Here is a 19,943-nt window from a genome sequence, read left to right on the forward strand (position 1 = left end):
GGAACCTGACAGAAACCCCCTAAGGACTGAGAGGGAATACCACTGGTCCTATAAGTCCAGTTTCCATGTAACAAATTAAGTTAAATAAATTAGTGTTCTTAGCTGTAGGGAAACCAGAAGAAAGCCAGAGAAACAGTAATGTAGTAGATGGCAAATGAAAATAGACCATCTAGCTTGCCCATAAAAGTATTTAGGACACTGGGTCCCAAACCCTCTTCTGGGTAACCCTCACTCAACCAGTCCAGTTTGCAGGAAAGAAACTTATATGCAATGGAGAATATATGCAAATCTAATTTGTGCATATTCACTAAGGACATCTTGAAAACCAGACTGGTTCGGTGTCTTCTAGAAGGAATTGAGGAACCAGAGCAGGGGTTCTCAACCCAGTCCTCAGGACACACCCATCCAATCAGGTTTTCAGGACAGCCATAATGAATATGCATAAGAATAAGCTTACATTCACTGCCTCAATTGTATGCAAATCTATCTCATGAATATTTATTGTGGGTATTCTGAAAACCTGACTGGCTGGGTAGAGAACCACTGGAATTTTAATTGCTGCTTCATGCAGGTTTAATCTGCTTCAGTCCCTCTCTTTCCTAGCCAATCAGCTAGCTCAGCCCCATAACATGCTAACATGCTTCAGTCCCTCTCTTTCCTAGCCAATCAGCTAGCTCAGCCAAATAACATGCTTCAGTCCCTCTCTTTCCTAGCCAATCAGCTAGCTCAGCCACATAACATGCTAACATGCTTGTCCCTCTCTTTCCTAGCCAATCAGCTAGCTCAGCCAACTAACATGCTTCAGTCCCTCTCTTTCCTAGCCAATCAGCTAGCTCAGAATGTCACCGCGTCTTGCGCTTATGCCTCATTGCTACAGTTGCCTTATATGGAAGCTGTGGCCTTATTAGCTTAGCTTAGGAGTCGAGTTCGACAGCTGCCACGTGATCGCAGTCACATTGTCTCCCCCCTCCTCCAAAAGGGGCGGGGCAGGTGCACCAGGGAAAATCATGCAACCCTGAGCAGTTCTTTCACTTTAAAAGTTTTTTTTTCTTCTCGTGCATGTTTTGCAAATGCATTTTTATTCCTTGAACTGATATTTTCAAAAAATATTCCCGGGAAAAGGATCTGGGCTGAAAAAGAAGGCAGGTCTGTACAATCTGGGTTGCTCCTGCTACTACTTGGTTATTTTGCTTGCAGAAAACAGGGGTCGGTTATTATTGTTAGAGCAATTCTCCCTCTTTGTCTAGAAAGAGAGAATTTCAGAGCTGGCCAGAGCCCTGATTTCAAAGGAGAGAGAATCTCTCTCCAGGGTAAGAATAGTCATAGTTTTCGTTCCCTGCTGACAAGACAAGAGCTTCTAAGAGGGGAGAATCCGACCCTGTTACCCAAAACTTCGGTGAGTCTAGTCTGGGACCCAGCCACGAATCCTACTTGTTCCGATTTACAATAAATGCACCGCTTTCTGCTATCTTGATTTTAGAAAATTATTTGATCAATTTGTATCTTGAATTGCAATTTGGTGGTTTCTCTTAAATGTTCAGATTTACTTCTTGTGAAAAAATGAAATTCTTCTATTACCAGGATGGTATCTGATGCTCTTTTTGTGTTGTTTGTTTCATTTTAATAGACTCAAATGTCAACTGTTGGGATGCTTTTCTCCTTGTGACAACTTTGACCGAAGCAGCGGATCTCATGTTTGTTGTTTTAAAGAACAGTGGGACCTATTTTCAAAGTCATTGTACATTTGTTGGAAGCAACAGCAAAAGCAACTCTGCAGACAGAATAAAAACGACTTCACTTTTGTTCCTGATCTCTGGATCTGTCGTTGAGAAAGCAAATTGACATTTGGGGGGTTTCCTCCTTTTCGTATGATGGCAATGGTGGTGAATCCGTGGCAGGAGGATATTCCGGGAAATAACCAGGCGGGGCTGTGCAATCGGGACCCTGGAGGAACTCCCCAACCGCCCGGCACCCCCAAAGGCTCTGGCGTGGGGATGGAGGCGGTTCATTCGGGGGATAAGGGCGCCCCCAACGTGGACTGCATGGTATGTGGCGACAAGTCGAGCGGCAAACACTATGGCCAGTTCACCTGCGAGGGCTGTAAAAGCTTCTTTAAGCGATCGGTGAGGAGGAACCTGAGCTACACCTGCCGGGGGAACCGCGACTGCCCCATCGATCAGCACCACCGCAACCAGTGCCAGTATTGCCGCCTGAAGAAGTGCCTGAAGGTGGGCATGAGAAGGGAAGGTAAGCCCGGAGAGAAACACAAATCACCCTGAAAAATGCCATGAGATCTACATTGGTAAAACTGGGAGATTGATGGATTCTGGAAGCTGGAGAATTGAGCGGAAGGGAAAATAGATATCTATACTTTACTTGCTAATGGGGATGGTGGGGGAAGAGAACTGGTAACTTTCAATAGGAAATAATTTTAGGGAAACTTGGAACATCCAGAATTGATGCACTGTAAAAATCTGCTCTGCCACTTTGCTTTTCCACCTTCAACTTTCCACTTTTTCACACTCTAAAAAAATAAATCATTTAAAAATCATGTTTTTAACTCGGAATACCATTAATCGTTTTGTTGTTTTTTTTTACAATGTTACCACCAAATCCTAATCCAATTCAAACCAGTTTTAATTATTTCTCTATTTCATGAAACAAAAGTTTGAGAACGGCTGGAAACCGTACATAGCCAACGAAATGTTCAAACGATGCACCTTCTTTTTTTTACTCATGGACAGTTTACAACATGTTTCTGAAATGACAATTTTAGGTTTGGATGTATTTAGTACATAAAATCCAAATTAAAGAAACTTAAATAATTATTGCCTGAAAAAAAAAACTAGGGTTAGACCTGACAGAATAACAGAAGCTCCACTTTCTATCCCGTTTTATTTAATGATGTATCTGCCATTTTTAGCTGGCACTTGAGATATTTCCTGGCTTATACGAGTTCCGATATACTATTTACCTCAAGTAAAAAAAAAATAGAATTTCACTGGTCAGATGTATTTAGATTCAAACAGAAGTTTTACTTGAAAATTTAGTTTCGGACCAGGAACAACTTAATCTGGAATAAAAAAGTGAATAGGATTTTTTTTTTTACAGTTTATCGTTATTGCTTTTATGATCACATTTCAAAAGTTGAACATATGCCCCCTCTTTCCCTGAACTTCGTTGGTAGCAGTATTTCTCCGGAGTGCCAGGTTCCTAAAATCTGGTTTCATCTCCAGGTTCTGGCTTTTTTTTTGCGTTTTTGAAAACTCCCCCCCCCCCCAACATATTTTCAGCTTGGTTCTCAAATTTTTCATGTCCTGTTGAGCTGAGCTTTTGGGTGTCTTTTTATGTTCTTTAAAAAAAATGAAAGAGGAGTGATAAAGAGAAATGGATACTTTAACTTTATTTTGTTTGCTTCTTGCTCTAATATTATTACATTGGATTTACTACCTTCCTGTATCCCCCTAATGTTTGGTTATTTTGCTTGCTGTCTAGTTTTACGATTGCCCAAAAAATACCATATTTGATGTCTACTTTTCTAATAACTTCCAACCTGCGCCCCCGCCCACCCCAAAACTCCCAAGTTCTCAGCAGGAAAAAAGGAACGGAGGTACATCAACGAGGATTACATTAGCCACTACTACGATGATTTATCATTTCTTCACTGCACAATTAACATTCAATAGACAGTTCCTGCTCAGAAGAGTTTACAAGCTAATGCGGACAGTCAGACAGGACATCTCAGGCTTGGGGATGATGCAATGGGTGAAGGTATCTGACAGTGAGTGGGAGTTAAGCGTAGAGAGCTGGATTTGAATCCTGCTAGAGACGGAGCCTGACGTATTGACTGGCAGAGTTTTTACAATTTCTAATCTGAAGGTCAACTGATTAGAGAACATTTCTATTTTTTAAATTCATCTGATTAAATATGAACAGTCTAATGGACAATTTACATAAACGATTACCAATAAGAATATTAGGAAAAAGTACCTTGTCAAGACATGGTGTGTGTCAAGAAGGAATCATTTTCTCAGTAGCTCCTAAGTTCAGACATGTATATATCGGTTCACTTGTTTCACTTTCTATCCTATCCTGATGAAGAAAAAGATTTTTCTTTTATTCATAGGAAATGGATGAAACAGCTAAGGTATGCATGCAGCTATTTTTTCCATTTGCTTTAGAGATTTCCTGACAGATAACAGATTAACTGAATTATGGGAGTCCATGCTGAGCATTGCAATAGCCAAACTACTTAAAAAAATACAGTGTAGTATGTTTGTATTTGTGTAAACACACTAGGTGGGAAAAAAATTAAACGCTTCCTTTATCTCGTACTCTCCAGACAAATGTTTGGGAGTAACATAAAAAGTGAGAGATAACTTATCCTCCCCTGTGATGGGTTCTGGAAGCTAAAGAATTGAGCAGAGAGGAAAATGAGATTAAATTTCTGGATCAATTTCTGTCTACCCAAATTTGATTTTCACCACTAAATCAGAAAATGTATTTGATATGATTTTATTCCAACCTTCAACAAGAATAAATTTTACCCTTTTTTTTTCCTGCTGAACATCTATTTTGCTCTTTGCCCCAGAATAACCCAGAAGCACATTTGGCAGCAATGTCCCATAAATGTGGTTTTTTTAATGTTTATGGCAAGTTAACGTGTAAACTTTGGCTACTTTAATTACAAAAAAGGTATGATTTGGGGGTATGGTTAAATAGGAAATGGGAAAAGAGACTGTATAGGAATGCAGGAATGTTCTTTGCACCTCTCCGATTGAGTGGATTATAGTATATTGTGTTATATTGAATATTTATGCCACTCGGGTTAAATAGCATGTCTTAAAAGAATATATATTTTCAAAGCAACACTTGTTTTTCCACCACTGAGAATTTGTATAACTTTAAATAGATTTTTTACCTTTTTAGTGAACAATTTTATAAACTTTTTTTCTATGAATAAAAAGCCTTTTATAAAATTACCCCAAGGCTTACCTCTGTAAATATAGGCACAATTACAAGAAAGCATGTACTTCTATGTAACACGCATGTTCTAGGACAGAGATGGGTGTGGCTGTAGGCAAAGTCACCAATACACACATTCTTTCAAAATATACCTGATTGTGCATCCAAGCTGCTATAAATGTTGCTAGTTTCAGTTTATTACAGTATTTTGTAAAAAATACATAGGCATCGTTTATTACATAGGCTCAAAACAGATCTGCTCTAAAATTACTCAGTTTTGATATCTTTGCTGTTTAAATTTCACACTAGTTTAGAAATTGATACCGGCAGAAACTGATATCACAAACTGGTGACTTGACTGATCCTGGCAAACTTTGTCAGTATAAAAGAGCATTTTAAACATTTAGTTCCCCAACTGTTATAAAATTATGCTGCAAAAATCTCTCAGTGATGGCTGGCAATTGTTCACAGTTCAAGTTATTCAAACGGGGAATTAAAATTCCTATATGTCTCTTTTGTTATCAAAATATTAAATGAAAAAAAAGAAACAAAATTGTGAACAGCTAAGCAAGTTAGCATTATAAATACCTATATAATGCTACTTGTTCTTGTAGACTTTGTGTGAGTGTGTGTGTTTTTGATATAGGAAACTTTTCTGACAGGTAAAGTGATTTTAGCTAGGTGATGCAACAGTTCCCTTTATATTTTGGGTATTATTCAAAAAGAACTTCTTTCCCATTCTGTGCCTGTGAAAATAATATTTATTGAGCAAAGCTTCTGTTTTCTGCAACCACAGTTCAATCTACGTAATAATGGATTAAATGCATGAATTCACTTTGACTGCACAGAATACCACAAATCCCCAATGGACTGTAAGAACTGACAACTCTTCCAAGTATTATTGTGTGTTAATCAAGCAGTGGATTTGCTTTTCATTCTCAAGTGATGCCTTTCAGAAGTTTGTATCCCAGACGTCCAATAGATACTTGGAAATCTGATTCTTGCATCTATTTGAGTTGCTTTTTTCCTTGGTACATGTAGTCTTGGCGCTATGAACTAGTTTTATCACTGTCTTGGTGAGATGCTTTTGAGAAACAGTACAAACTAGAATTAGAGAGTTGCGCGGGGACAGAAATCCCACCCATCCCCGCCAGCATCCTCTCCGTCCCCACCCGTCCCCGTCAGGATCCTCTCCGTCCCCGCAAGGAATTACCTCCATCCCCGCCCGTCCCCATAAAAAGCAGCAATTACTTCTGACAGGATCATCAATTCCACAGTTTCTTTTGTGTTTGCGCTGCTGTTTTCCTTGTGGAATCTCTTTGGTGGAACCCTTTTTTGTTTTCTGTTCAGGTAATTAACTTATAAATCCCCTCTTTTACTAAGGCTGACGTGTCCATTATATTATATGGACAAACTGTGCTTCCAAAGCCTTCCATCCCCGTGGGAGTCCCGTGGGCCAGAGGGGGGTCCCCATGGGTTAGGGGGGATTCCCGCGGGACCCCCAGGGGACTCGCAGGATTCCCATGATCCCCGTTCCCATGCAGACCTTTAACTAGAATGTTAAGACCCCTGTTCTTTACAAAATATAGAAACTCCACACCTCCCTTCAATACCTGCAAGACAAATACTATTAGTTCAAGAAACGCAAAGAATGAGGTTGGGTAGGGCTGATGTTTAAGAATTTAAGGTGTTGGGATTCCTATCACCTTCTCTATTCAGGTGAGTGCAATACATCAACATACCAGAAAAAAAAGGAAGATAGCACAATGCTAGCCCACTTCCATAAAAGCAATGCTCTGGGCCACCAAGAAGTAGATAAGGCTAGTAGGACTACTGAAGAGTAACATTGATGGAGAAGGGGACCTTTGTAGGTCAGAAGCTGGCATCTTTCAGTATTCACTGACTGCTTCTGTTGTTTTTCTATGAACCAGGTTTTTTTGGGGGGTCAACCAACTTTTCTGTGCCATGGAGAAGAATCAGAAATTCTGGTGAGGAATTCAAGAAAGTATGTCTCTTTTCCCATAGAAACATATAAATGGTTTTATGGAAGTTGCCTTGGTGTCCTGTTGAGTTATGTTGTGAGTTTAAAATACTCTCTTTGGTGCTGGAGTCACTTTAGAAAGGCCTAATCATACCTCGCAATCCTCACAAAGAGGACCAGATTTAACAGGCAGCAGATCTCAGAATGGGGGAGGAGGGGGGGAGAAAGTGGTCAGAGATCCTAAAGACTGGAAAGCCATAGAGACCCTCTTTTGTTTTTACTCATTTATAAATTGCAAAATGGAATAAAATCATTCTGTGCACACATGCTCCTCTTTGGTCTGTTACCCTAGGCACTTGTCCGTGTTGCCTCTGCCTCAGCTTCCATCCTTATCTGTAGCCTCCGCTCATAAAAGTGTTTTTCTTCTTTGCCTCAAAAATTTATGAAAACAACTTCCTGAACTCCAGGAAAGCCCTAAATGCCTTTTTTGGTATTGAAATCTCTAGTTCACCCCAAGAGGGAGCTGTGGAATTGCCCTGTGTAACATCATACAGGGTAGGTCTATTGGTAAGTATTGTTCTTTGTTGGTCCGAGAAACTGAAAGTCTTCTGATTAATGGAAGTTTGTACATGTGCCATATTATTGAACATTCAAACTGTACATGTGCACAAAGGTTTCAATTCTAATATATCATCAAATTAATGTCCACCACTAAACTTATCTTCAAATCACATTAAGTTCCTCAGAATGCCACACGTTAGAATCATGTGTGGTGACCGTCCTCACCGGAACTTTATGCAGTGTGATTCTTTTGATTAAACGTTCTAATGTTTACTTTTTATGCCATAATCCTTTATCAAGTGTTTGGTATTGAGCATATCAAATGTGTTTTTGCAGTCTATGATCCCTTTGTTTTTGTATTGTATTTTTTTTTTAGTGTTGGGTTTATGCATTGAAATTGATATAATAGTATAGTTCAACTTTTAATGCAAACTGCTTAATGCATCTCTGAGAAGTGGTTTATCATGCAAATTAATTAAGGTCACCTCACCTGTTATACTTTACTGTATTGTTAAGCTTTCCATCCCAACTGCCTTCTGTCCTCCCCAGATAATGTTGATAATTGTAACTCTTCCAGTAGAGCAGTGGGATTTAATTTACAAGCTTTAACTCAAACAGCCAAGCAATGTACATGAACATGGATTTCATAATAAACAGGGATGGTTTTAGGAAATGACAAGCTGGACAGCTGCCTAAGGCCCCATCTCTACAAAGGACCCCACCCTAATTTCTGCACTGGGCTCCAATGCCAGTCATGATGGTGGTGTTTCTTCCATACTTCTAGCCTCCTATAAGATTAGGGGAACAACTAAGGCACATGTTCATATCACCTTAAGCCAGAGGTCAGCAACCTGTGGCTTGCAAGTCACATGCGACTCTTCTCTCTCCAGGCTCCAACCCTTTAATCTCCCTCCCAACCCCCAGTTTCCCCCTTCCCTTTGGGCCTACCAAGGTACCTGGTGAACCAGCGGGGGGTCTTTGTGGCAGGAGCACGTCCCTCTAAGCCACTTTGGTTTTGTCTAGTACCCCTGATTTTTAATCTGTTTTTATGTAAATTTTATATTGTACACCACTTAGAAACCTGATTAAGCGGTTTAAAATTTTTTTAAATAAACTTGAAACTTGATGACTGCAGCAAGGGAATACCCCTGCCGCCATCAGCTGAGCGGCCATGGCAGGGAACCGCCCCACCGTGATGTCAACCAGCTTAGGCCACTCCCAGTACATCCCAGAATGCACTGGGAAGGAGGCCTAAGACTCCAGATGGCCCAGGTGCCTAAGGCCCACTCCTATACACTCATTAGTGATCCAGCAACTGGACTATTGTAATGCTCTTTATGCCGGCATATACTAAAAGCTGGATAGCTGTATTTTGTATAATCTGAAGTATTATATTAGCTGCTAATATATAATATCTGTAAATTTGATCATATTACTCCATTCTTGAAAGCAGCCCACTGGCTGCTTATTAATCACCATATTACTTACAAAATACTTTTATTGACTTTTAAAGTATTAATGACAGGTGACCCTTTTTTTCTGGCATGTTTTTTTAAATCCATATACACTTTCGAGAACTCTCAGAACAGAAAATCAAAAACGTTTTATCATTCCATCACATTAAAAATCATTCATGAACATATTAGAGCTGTTATTTTTTCCGTAAAAGGTTTGGAATTCTAGACTGCTAACAAAAGCTGATTTTTAAACATTTCTTTTTTTCTGACATCTGTTAAAATAAATAGTGGCTATCTGCACTAGAAAATTTTCTACTTGACACAAGAAGTTTTTACCTAATGTGTTTACCTTCTCCTCTAATCTTTTGACCTTACTATTATGCAGTAAATGATTTTATGTATTTATTTCTTGCTTGATCTGATTTTAGATTGTAAGCTACCCAGGTTTTGCCCTTGGTGCGGAATAGTAAGATATGAACAAACTTGGAGATAGAAGGAAAGTGATTCCAGTTTTCTGGTTGATGTTGACCAGGAATTGACGAATAAGTTTATGAGTGGGTCAGCGTTTTTTGCATATAGGATTTGGAACATTATACATGATAGTTTGAAGGGGATACGAGTTTTGATGGGTAGCTAGTGTAAGTTCTTATAGTAAGATGAGATGGAGTCAAATTTTTTTAGTTTGCTTATTAGTCTGATCGCCGTGTTTTGAAACATCTGTAGTTTGGTTCAGGAGAGTAGAGTTTAGATCAGACAAGGGCAACTCCAGTCCTCGAGGGCCGGAATCCAATCGGGTTTTCAGGATTTCCCCAATGAATATGCATGAGATCTATTTGCATGCACTGCTTTCAATGCATATTCATTGGGGAAATCCTGAAAACCCAATTGGATTCCGGCCCTCGAGAACCAGAGCTGCTCATGTCTGGTTTAGACCCACATAGAGGGAGTTGCAGTAATCCAGATGTGACAGTACAACAAAGTGGCGCACTTGAAAAAGGGTTTGATAAGTAATGATCTGCATTTAGCCACTAGCAAACAAAGCAAGGTCTCAGTACTAAAACCAGACCTGAACCCTGATTGAATTTATTGGATGCAATAAATCAAATTTGTCCAAATATTGTGTCAATTTCATTGCAACCCAACCTTCCATTAACTTAGTAAACAATGGTTTTGAAGCTACCAGTTGATAAATTGCGATATCTTACATCTTTTGTTTTTGATTTTTTATTATTGGAGTCAATTTTATATTCTCACTAGACTCGTTAAATACAGCTTCATTTAACCAGTCCATTATGGCTATTATGAAAAAAAGTGGACAAGAATCTAGCATACAATAAGACATAGCATATTTATTGAACAGCCATGTTGAATACATTCAGAATCTCAAACAGCAACTCAATGATGCATATCGAGCAGCTCTGGCGACAGCTGACAAACAAAATACAGGCAATGAACTCCACTATGACGTCTGAATCAAAAGCCAAGAGCTGCATCTGGGACATCCCAGGCAAAGCACAAGTTATCAAACTGCTGGTGCAAAGAGCCCTATGCGGTAGTGACTCAATTGCCAAACTGACACTTGAAAGTGGAAAATGTCCTCAGAAAACTCTACGCAGTAATCACCTCCTCCCCACAGGTCAATCAGTCCAATTGCCACAAATTGAAAATTCTACAACAATAGCAAAATACAAACAAAAGTTAAGACATCAAACTTGCTCACAGAATGAACAAGAAAGCTGTGACTTAGATCACCCTGCAGAATTTTCAAAGCTTGAGGATTTCACATTTTAAATGGAATACTGTATGGACCCACCAGCATCAGAAGGCCTAGATCCGATTGAATTAGTGAGATGCTTCACAAATGGGTCACTAATTAAGACACTGAAGAAATGCTAGAATGCAGAGGATCTTAATGATGTCTATCTGACGCACCTCATGTATTTCCTATAGAAGCAATGCCAAATTTATCTGAAACAACCAGTGAACCTGAACCTGAGCCTGAACTGAGCGGTTCCACAGTTGATAACCTATTGGCAAACGCTATTACTGCTGTACCTTTAATTGGTATACAGCTGATAGTGAAAGGATGCCTGCTGTTTCAGACGACTCATCAGGTCAGCAAACCGATGATACTGTAGTGGTATGCAGCAGGTCAGACAGGACCCATAAGCCTGTGACAAAACTTATTTATGATGAATTGGGTACCCTTTCTAATCAGTCTTTACCAATTTCTGCAAAGACCGTCATTGCTGATGGGTTGACAGTTCTCGAATGGCTGAGTAAATACTGTATGTTCAGCTGGCTAGTCCAAAAGTTAGCAACCCTACCCAACAGCAGCTGGAGATGCATTATTAAGATGTCATATCTTGCTTCTGCAGGACCAGCTTTGAGATAACAGCTGCAAAATCTCCCAGCTCTTATTGCGAGACGGGTCCTGTGCTTGCAGAAGATGACATTTTATTAAGACATCTCCTGCTACCAGAGGGGGAGAATACTTGTTGGTGCTATGGTCCAAGAATTTTGGTGAGTCGAGGTAGAGCCAGGAGATGGAGTGGGGAGGGCTGATGTAGGGTTCGGGGAAGTGTGCTCTCTTGGCAGCTTTGGATTTATAGTTGGCGTATGCACACACCTGAATGTGAAACACATAAGTTGGAGCATTGCCTATGCATCACTCATTCTTCTCCCCTTGTATTTGCATGCGTACTTTATAGAATATTATTGCTAGCACTTATGCCTACAAGTGTACATTTACCTGCATAAGTGCTAGTACTCCATAACTGAAATGCATTTACGGTGCCTAGGGGACAGTGCCTGTGCAGCCTTCTCTCTTCTTTAAGTTCAGAGCTGCTATGGGAGGAGGTAGCAGAATGCCAAGTAGGAGGAAGAATCTTGTGCATGCCAGAGGCATGCCATCATCTCTTAAATTCTGTCACCCTAGGCCGTATCCAGCCTGCCTAGTAGCAGAGGCAGCCCTCTCCCCAAGGCATTTTTATCCCATCTACTGAACTGTATCTGTAGGGTTTCTATCCATTCTATTTCACTCTATTACATGGTGAGGTGAATAAAGACCTACCCCTGCCCTTTCTGTTCCTTGTAGTTCACTTTATTAGACCAGTAGCTTCTATTTTACTGTTTGGTGAGCTTCTGAGATTAATCTTGGGCTTTTGTTTCTTCACAGCAGTCCAGCGTGGACGCATGGCTCATGCTCAAACCAGCCCTGGCCAGTATCCATTAAATAATGGAGATCCTTACAATGGTCATTCCTACCTGACAGGATTCATCTCATTACTTCTTCGGGCAGAACCATATCCCACGTCTCGCTATGGTGCCCAGTGCCTGCAACCAAACAGTATCATGGGCATTGAAAACATCTGTGAGCTTGCTGCTCGCCTGCTTTTCAGCGCAATTGAGTGGGCCAAGAATATTCCATTCTTTCCTGACTTCCAACTCTCAGACCAAGTGACCCTGCTGCGCATGACCTGGAGTGAACTCTTTGTCCTTAATGCTGCCCAGTGCTCTATGCCACTCCATGTGGCACCATTGTTGGCAGCTGCAGGCTTACATGCCTCGCCCATGTCTGCAGATAGGGTAGTGGCTTTCATGGACCACATCCGCATCTTCCAGGAGCAAGTGGAGAAGCTGAAGGCTCTTCATGTAGATTCTGCTGAGTACTCCTGCTTGAAGGCCATTGCTTTATTTACACCAGGTGAGTGAATGCTATGAAGCAAACACACCTATTGAATGCCACAGAATAAACATCCAGAGTAAGCATCTATTGTATTAATATTATGGTATTACAAATATGATGGAATGGATATATTAACAGGTGGATAATGGCATCCATTTTGCTTAGGACAGGGATGTCAAACTCAATCACATAAGGGGCCGAAATCTAAAACACAGGCTAAGTCGCGGGCTGAATTTTTTATTAAAATACGTATCTTAGTAGAAGTATAGATCCTTTGGTGCAGTCAGGCACTTGTGTGGAACGCCCTGATCCAACCTAGCTTGGGTCCTTCTGCCTGCAAATGGATACTGAGGCAGCATGGTGAGGAGCTTGGAGCACCGCTGGGAGTGGGGCAGCTCGTTCAGGGGCTTGGAGCGCCACTGGGACTGGGGCTGCACAGTCAGGCGCTTAGATGTGGTACAGTCACCGCAGGCCACATAAAACGGCCAGGCGGGCCGGATTCGGCCCCTGGACCTTGTGTTTGACATGTGTGGCTTAGGATATATCACAGCTGACAGCCATTGATAGTGCCCGCCTCTAGGATATCACTTGTTATCCAAAACAACTTTTGTCATCTTCCTCCACTGGATTCCACTTTCTCAGATAGCTGAGTAAGCAAGATTGCTGTTTAGTTTGTATGCGTCAGTCCTCTTGTCCCATTCACATAGTTTTACAATAATGCACATAGCCATCAACAAGCTTATGACTGTTACTTACACATATGGCCTTGTAGGGCCATAAGGTCTTTCATGAATTATTTTTTTTTTAGGTCTTTTAAAAAAATCAAACTATAGCATTATGTCACCTGCATTTTCGATAATGTGTCTAAGTCTGACTTTGGACATTTCCCGCAAGACATCCAAAAGTCAGGGCAGAGAAGCATCCATTTTCAAAACCGTTAGATGTTCAATTTTTTTTAAATTACCTATTTGATGTCTTGGCTGTCAGGACATCCAGCCTTAGTAGGCCTATATTTGTTTCCATTTTCAATTACAAAAACATCCAAATTCAGATCATTTGGACGTTTGAAGGGCCAGCATTGTAATGGACGGACTACACAGACATGCCAAAAGAGAGCAGCGGACACTGCTGTGAACTTCACATAAAGGGTGCCAGATGTACATCTTACCATAACCCCCTTAAAATTTATGGTGAGTCCTTCAAAGAGTTACAGTTTGAAACCTCTGAGATTACATGTTGAGTGGGAGAACATATTTCAGCAGCCTAGGGCATAGACGTATGCACGCACAGTAAGCCACTATGTTGGGGCTGCCTACATAATATTACTCCAGAGGTCAAGGTACAATCATCCAGCTCAGGGAGCCGAGTTGAGATCTGGAAGATGTGTTCCAGAGATTTTCTAAAAGCCAAGAACAAGGATTTAGCAATTAAGCACGAGGAGCGCCAGAGAGCCAAACCAAGAAACAGAGTTTGTGAAACCATGAGACCAACCTGAACTATGCAGCTCAGATTTGCAGAGAGCTGAGTCACATTGGGGAAGCAGGGAGCTGTTTGTTCTGCAACTGAAGCTAGAGGAAAAAGACTGGGTAAAGCTGGGGGGGGGGGGGGGGGGGGTACATGAGAGAGCAAGTAGACTGGATGAACGCTGCAGCTAGATGAGAGAGAGAGACTGGCTTGTATTTTGCCACTATTTGATGAAGCATATGACAAAATACAATGGTGCAGATTTAGGCTCTGAATGTTACAAAATATAAAATATGGCCACTGATAGAAAAAGGTTGGACAAGCCTGCTATAAAGGCATATATTTAGACCCTTGTAGCCATATACTATAGAGCAGGGCTTCCCAAACCTGTCCTGGTAATCCAGCAGTCAGTTGGATTTTCATGGTATAATTTATGTCTATACAAATTTTCAACGTATGCACATTCATTGTGGATATCCTGAAAACCTGACAGGCTAGTGCAGTGGTTCCCAACCCTGTCCTGGAGGAACACCAGGCCAATTGGGTTTTCAGGCTAGCCCTAATGAATATGCATGAAGCAAATTTGCATGCCTCTCACTTCCATCATATGCAAATCTCTCTCATGCATATTCATTAGGGCTAGCCTGAAAACCCGATTGGCCTGGTGTTCCTCCAGGACAGGGTTGGGAACCACTGGGCTAGTGTGTCCCAAGGACTAGGTTGAGAAGTACTGATTTAGATATTTATGTGGCTCACTTCTTTTACCTTCTTTTTTGCTTTTCTGTAGACTCAGTGGGACTGTCTGACTTGGGTCATGTAGAAAGCATTCAAGAGAAGTCTCAATGTGCTCTAGAGGACTATGTCCGTAACCAGTACCCCAGCCAGCCCAGCAGATTTGGACGACTCTTGCTACGCCTGCCTTCCCTACGCATCGTCTCGGCCCCAGTCATAGAGCAACTTTTCTTTGTTCGTCTTGTAGGCAAGACACCTATTGAAACCCTAATTCGTGATATGCTTCTCTCAGGGTCCAGCTTCAACTGGCCATACATGCCAATACAGTGAGAAGACTGGGACTTTTAGCCAGACTGAAGAAACTGCTAGCAAAACCTCTTCAAAATACATTTCTCCAGTTTTGTTTGGTGCTATTGAGATTCTTAGAAGCATCACTTAATTCATGGTAAAGCTGAAAATGTATATCTTTCCTAAGGAGCTGAGTCTGCATTGGGCCTTCATGAACTGGCAGGATAAAAAAGAAAGTATTAAGGACCATATTCATACTATGTACAGTAAGTGAAAAATAACCTTGAATTTATTCCAGCAAGCATCTTTATCTTCTCTTTATGCATCCTTACTGAGATCTAATGACCAGGATGCAATGCTACCCAGTCTTCTGTCCTGATGACTGTAATGTTTTCTTTTCATTGGTCTAGCAGCCACTGAAAATGGCCTTTGCTGAAGGGTTTCATGCAGCTGATATCCAATGCATGTCCAGAAATGTTCATCTCATATTTTGACATTCAGACACTAGCACTGAAAGCATAATCACAAAGCACTGACTTAGGGCCAAATTTTCAGACTAAACTACCTTTTATGCAAAGTAAAAATAGAATAATGTAAGTTGCTTATGGGCATGCTTTCATTATGACTACAACCCTGTCTGTATGAAAACAAGGCATGCCTTTGATGCTCTTAACTTTACCACCTTCCCTCCCCTGCATCATTTTACTTTGGGCCCAATATTCAGCTTGTAGTAGTCAGCAATTTTTAAGGGGCTGACCACCGTGGGCAGAATTTGACCTGGATATTCAGCATTGGGCCTAATCCAGGCACCAACAATATTATCCAGGTGCCAGTCAATATTCAGACCAGTACCCACCAGGATAAAGTTAGGATAGTCTTACCTGGTTAATGGGCTGAAAATTGCCTCTAACCAGGTGCATTCCAGTTTCATCCAGACTGAGTTTGACATTTACCCTCAGAACAACCTGATTTTCAAATGTGGAGGGCAATTCTATATGGTGCCTATGTGGAGCCTACTCTGTAGAGGAAAGTAAGCACCTTCCTTTCTTTTCTTTAAAGAATACTAGCACAATCAGGTATATATGTACATATATGTTAGATTTGAGTAATGCTAGTCATGGAAATAATGGAAATGCTCATTCCTAGATGGTTAAAAAAATGCATATACTGTAAATGATAGTATTATATAAATCAGGGGTCTCAAAGTCCCTCCTCGAGGGCCGCCATCTAGTCGGGTTTTCAGAATTTCCCCAATGAATATGCATTGAAAGCAGTGCATGCAAATAGATCTCATGCATATTCATTAACATAACATAACATAGTAGATGACAACAGATAAAGACCCGAATGGTCCATCCAGTCTGCCCAACCTGATTCAATTTAAATTTTTTCTTAGCTATTTCTGGGCAAGAATCCAAAGCTCTAGCCGGTAATGTGCTTGGGTTCCAACTGCCGAAATCTCCATTAAAACCTACTCCAGCCCATCTACACCCTCCCAGCCATTGAAGCCCTCCCAAGCCCATCCCCACCAAACGGCCATACACAGACACAGACCGTGCAAGTCTGCCCAGTACTGGCCTTAGTTCAATATTTAATATTATTTTCTGATTCTAGATCCTCTGTGTTCATCCCACGGAGTTGCCCTTGTCTGCTCTAGAAACAAGGAGATAAAATGACATAGGCCAGGGGTGTCAAAGTCCCTCCTCGAGGGCCGCAATCCAGTCGGGTTTTCAGGATTTCCTCAATGAATATGCATGAGATCTATTTGCATGCACTCCTTTCATTGTATGCTAATAGATCTCATGCAGATTCATTGGGGAAATCCTGAAAACCCGACTGGATTGTGGTCCTCGAGGAGGGACTTTGACACCCCTGATATAAATTATGGACATAACTATGTGCCTCACTCATGTCCCACCAAAGCTCCCCCTATTTGTCCGCCTATCTTCAAACTATGAGCCAGGTTACAGAATGGCGCTTAGCTTTGATGTATTCGCTGATTTTCTGATTATTTACACATTTCTGGTTCCTTTATAGAATTATTCCCTTACTGGCAAATACTTTTATTGGTGCACCTAGCTAACTTAATTGGTTAATAGGTTTTATCAACACCAATTAGGCACATAAGACCTCATAATTGCCATTAAGTGAAAGTTAGGCAAAAAACGTGATTCTATAAAATGTAGTAGGAGCCTGGTCCAAAGCACCTACCTAATTAGGGGCAGATTGTGGGCGTGTTTTCGAGTTAGGTGAAGAAAACCCTAGCGTAAAGTTAGGATGCCTAAGATTGCTTCGGCAGTGCTAACAGTGCACCTAACTTTCATAGAATTACGCTTAGCGCTGCACCAATTTTTGAAGTGATTTATAGAGAATCGGATCCTTAATGTCTATAACAGCTTGTATTTGAAAATGATCTTGTTCTGTGCTGGCTGAAAAGTACATATCTTTGCAGTTAGGTGCTTTACTGAAAATATATCCCTTTGTGATCCTATTAAAGGGATATCTATAAAAAATAAAATCAAATAAACTAAGCTCTTTTTTTTCCAGAATGTTAATGTGATATTTTCCCTTTTGTTTTCTTGTTGTGCGATGGATTGTTTTTTTTTTTGTATGTTTGTAATATTTCTGGTGTGAATTGTGGACTTCTGGAAGCAAACAAGGAAACCATTTGGGGGGTTGGATCTGTGTTATAATAATAATTGTTATTGTTATGAATAAACAGGATTATTCCAATATTGTTCTTACCCTTTGCTTGAACCTTGTCATCCTGCTCCCTGACTGTCTTTGAGAAGGATTTTCCTGGAGCAGCAGCAGCTCCACTCCATGAATGTCTGTGTGCTCAGAGTCCACATCAGGATGCTACGAGTCATTCCTTCACATCTTGCATTGGGTTTCCTCTCCTCATACCACCATAGATACATGTGAGGGGCTAATGCACTGTTCACAGATTCCTGGTATAGGCAAATCCTGATTCGGCCTCACAAGGACTCAGCATGATTTAGATCCATGCCCTAAACACACCTGTAAAGTTAAAATGTCATTGGATTGATTCAGTGGTGGTTAATTCTGTGAAACTATCCTCCCAAGTTAGATATACAGAGATCCACAATGGCAGTAATATATATTTGGATAAATATTTTGTGGTTTAAAAACAGGAAATGTTGAAAAGGCAAAAATAAAAAAAAATTTTTAAACCCAAAGAAATAAAGATAAACAGATGTTTATAAATTACAGTAAACCCCGCGAATTTGCGGTTCGCACATTGCGGACTCAGTAATTCGCGGTATTTTCTGACTGTCTCTTCCTGGTACTAAAGTCATGGTTACATCAATCAGGAGCTGCTTTGACATGCTATCTGGTGTAACCATGACTTTAGTACCAGGAAGAGGCGGTCGGAAAATGTGCCCAAGCCCCCGCTGGCACCCCAGCTGGCCTCTCCTGCTTTCGATCAGCTGAAAAACCATATTCGCAGCTTTTTGAAATTCACGGGTGGATATCATTTCAGGATATCCACAATGAATATGTATGAGATGGATCTGCATGCACTGCCTCCTTGAGATGCAAATCTATCTCATTGCATATTTATTGTGGCTATCTTGAAAACCTGACCTGGCTCTGGCTCTCGAGGACATAACATAAGAACATAAGGGTCCATCGCGCCCAGCAGTCCGCTCACGCGGCAGCCCAACAGGTCCAGGACCTCTATCCCCTTCTCCAGCAGGAAATTGTCCAATCCTTTCTTAACCCCCAGTACTGTACTCTGCCCTATTACGTCCTCTGGAAGCGCATTCCAGAGGACTTGCCTACCCCTGAGCTAGACTCCTAGCATGGTAAAGGTATTTTCAAACTGGGAGGAGATGCTTACTTTCATGTTAAAAACTTGGTGGTACCTGACTGGGAAAATAAGCCCCACATGACACCTGGTAGAAGCCTGTTATATAAAGGACCATAGGCACCTAGTTTCCTTTATAGAATATTAACCTAACCAGGTATATTTGTCCCTAACATGTAGGGGCTCACATCTGTCAGCCATAGTGCTAGTGTAAGTGCCGTAGATACATTTGTAAGTTATAGCATTCTAAATTTGAATCCTGAATGTCTACCCTTGCAAATACATGTTATGGAAGTGAAGTTTAGCCAGGAGCGGAGATACATGCTCAAATTTGCTTTTACCGAAAATCAACCTAACCCCACAGTGATTTTTTTTCTTTTGCTGCACTATGGAGCGATACAGAGGCAATCTAATATTCTTTATTTTCTATTACTAACATTTGGTTTGCCACTGCAGATTGAGCAGAAAATGTCTACATATTGTCCTAGATCTGTTTCTTGGGTGGTGACACCTAATGTTGAACCCTCGCCATGTAGCTATAATTTGGGTTCTTCTTCTCATTGTGGAGGAGCAGCCTAATGGTTAGTGCAGAAAAAGGGGAATCAGATTCTCACAGCAGCTCCTTATGACCCTGGGCAAGTCACAACTCTGTTGTCCCAGGTACAAAAACTTAGACTGTGGGCAAAGTACCTGCATATGGTATATGTAAAACAGAAAAAATACAATGGGGGGGACTCGTTCTTGAGAAAGCCTTTTGGCGAAACATGTCGAGCTGAACATTCATTGATTCATGCTAAGTACAAAGTTTTTATAGATATTTGAATTATTTATAATTTTTGAAAGATGCCTCACAAGATGAATTGCACAGAGCACTTTATAAGAAAAATTTTATTTAAGCCTGATGAAGAGATACAAGCCAAAGGAAAAAACAAGCCTAAGAATAGCTTGGCTGGTAAGTTCTGAAGACTTATAAAA

At 40.8% G+C, this 19,943-nt stretch overlaps 1 protein-coding gene across 1 annotated transcript; it reads left to right on the forward strand.

Annotated features, from left to right (window-relative positions):
- Positions 1 to 1,026: 1,026 nt before the first annotated feature.
- LOC117350589 (nuclear receptor subfamily 2 group F member 5-like) lies at positions 1,027 to 16,429 on the forward strand. The gene is made up of 4 exons (XM_033924950.1): positions 1,027 to 1,146; positions 1,628 to 2,247; positions 12,143 to 12,670; positions 14,904 to 16,429. The coding sequence occupies exons 2-4, from the start codon at positions 1,869 to 1,871 to the stop codon at positions 15,176 to 15,178; spliced, it is 1,182 nt and encodes a 393-aa protein (XP_033780841.1). The 5' UTR covers positions 1,027 to 1,146; positions 1,628 to 1,868; the 3' UTR covers positions 15,179 to 16,429.
- Positions 16,430 to 19,943: the final 3,514 nt, after the last annotated feature.

Source organism: Geotrypetes seraphini, chromosome 16 (assembly GCF_902459505.1).
Source record: "Geotrypetes seraphini chromosome 16, aGeoSer1.1, whole genome shotgun sequence".
NCBI lineage: Eukaryota > Metazoa > Chordata > Amphibia > Gymnophiona > Dermophiidae > Geotrypetes > Geotrypetes seraphini.

Coding starts and splice junctions, on each gene's coding strand:
- LOC117350589 (XM_033924950.1), top strand. CDS start 1,869: ATGATGGCAATGGTGGTGAATCCGTGGCAGGAGGATATTCCGGGAAAT. Junction 2,248..12,142: donor GGTGGGCATGAGAAGGGAAG/GTAAGCCCGGAG, acceptor GTTTCTTCACAG/CAGTCCAGCGTGGACGCATG. Junction 12,671..14,903: donor CATTGCTTTATTTACACCAG/GTGAGTGAATGC, acceptor GCTTTTCTGTAG/ACTCAGTGGGACTGTCTGAC.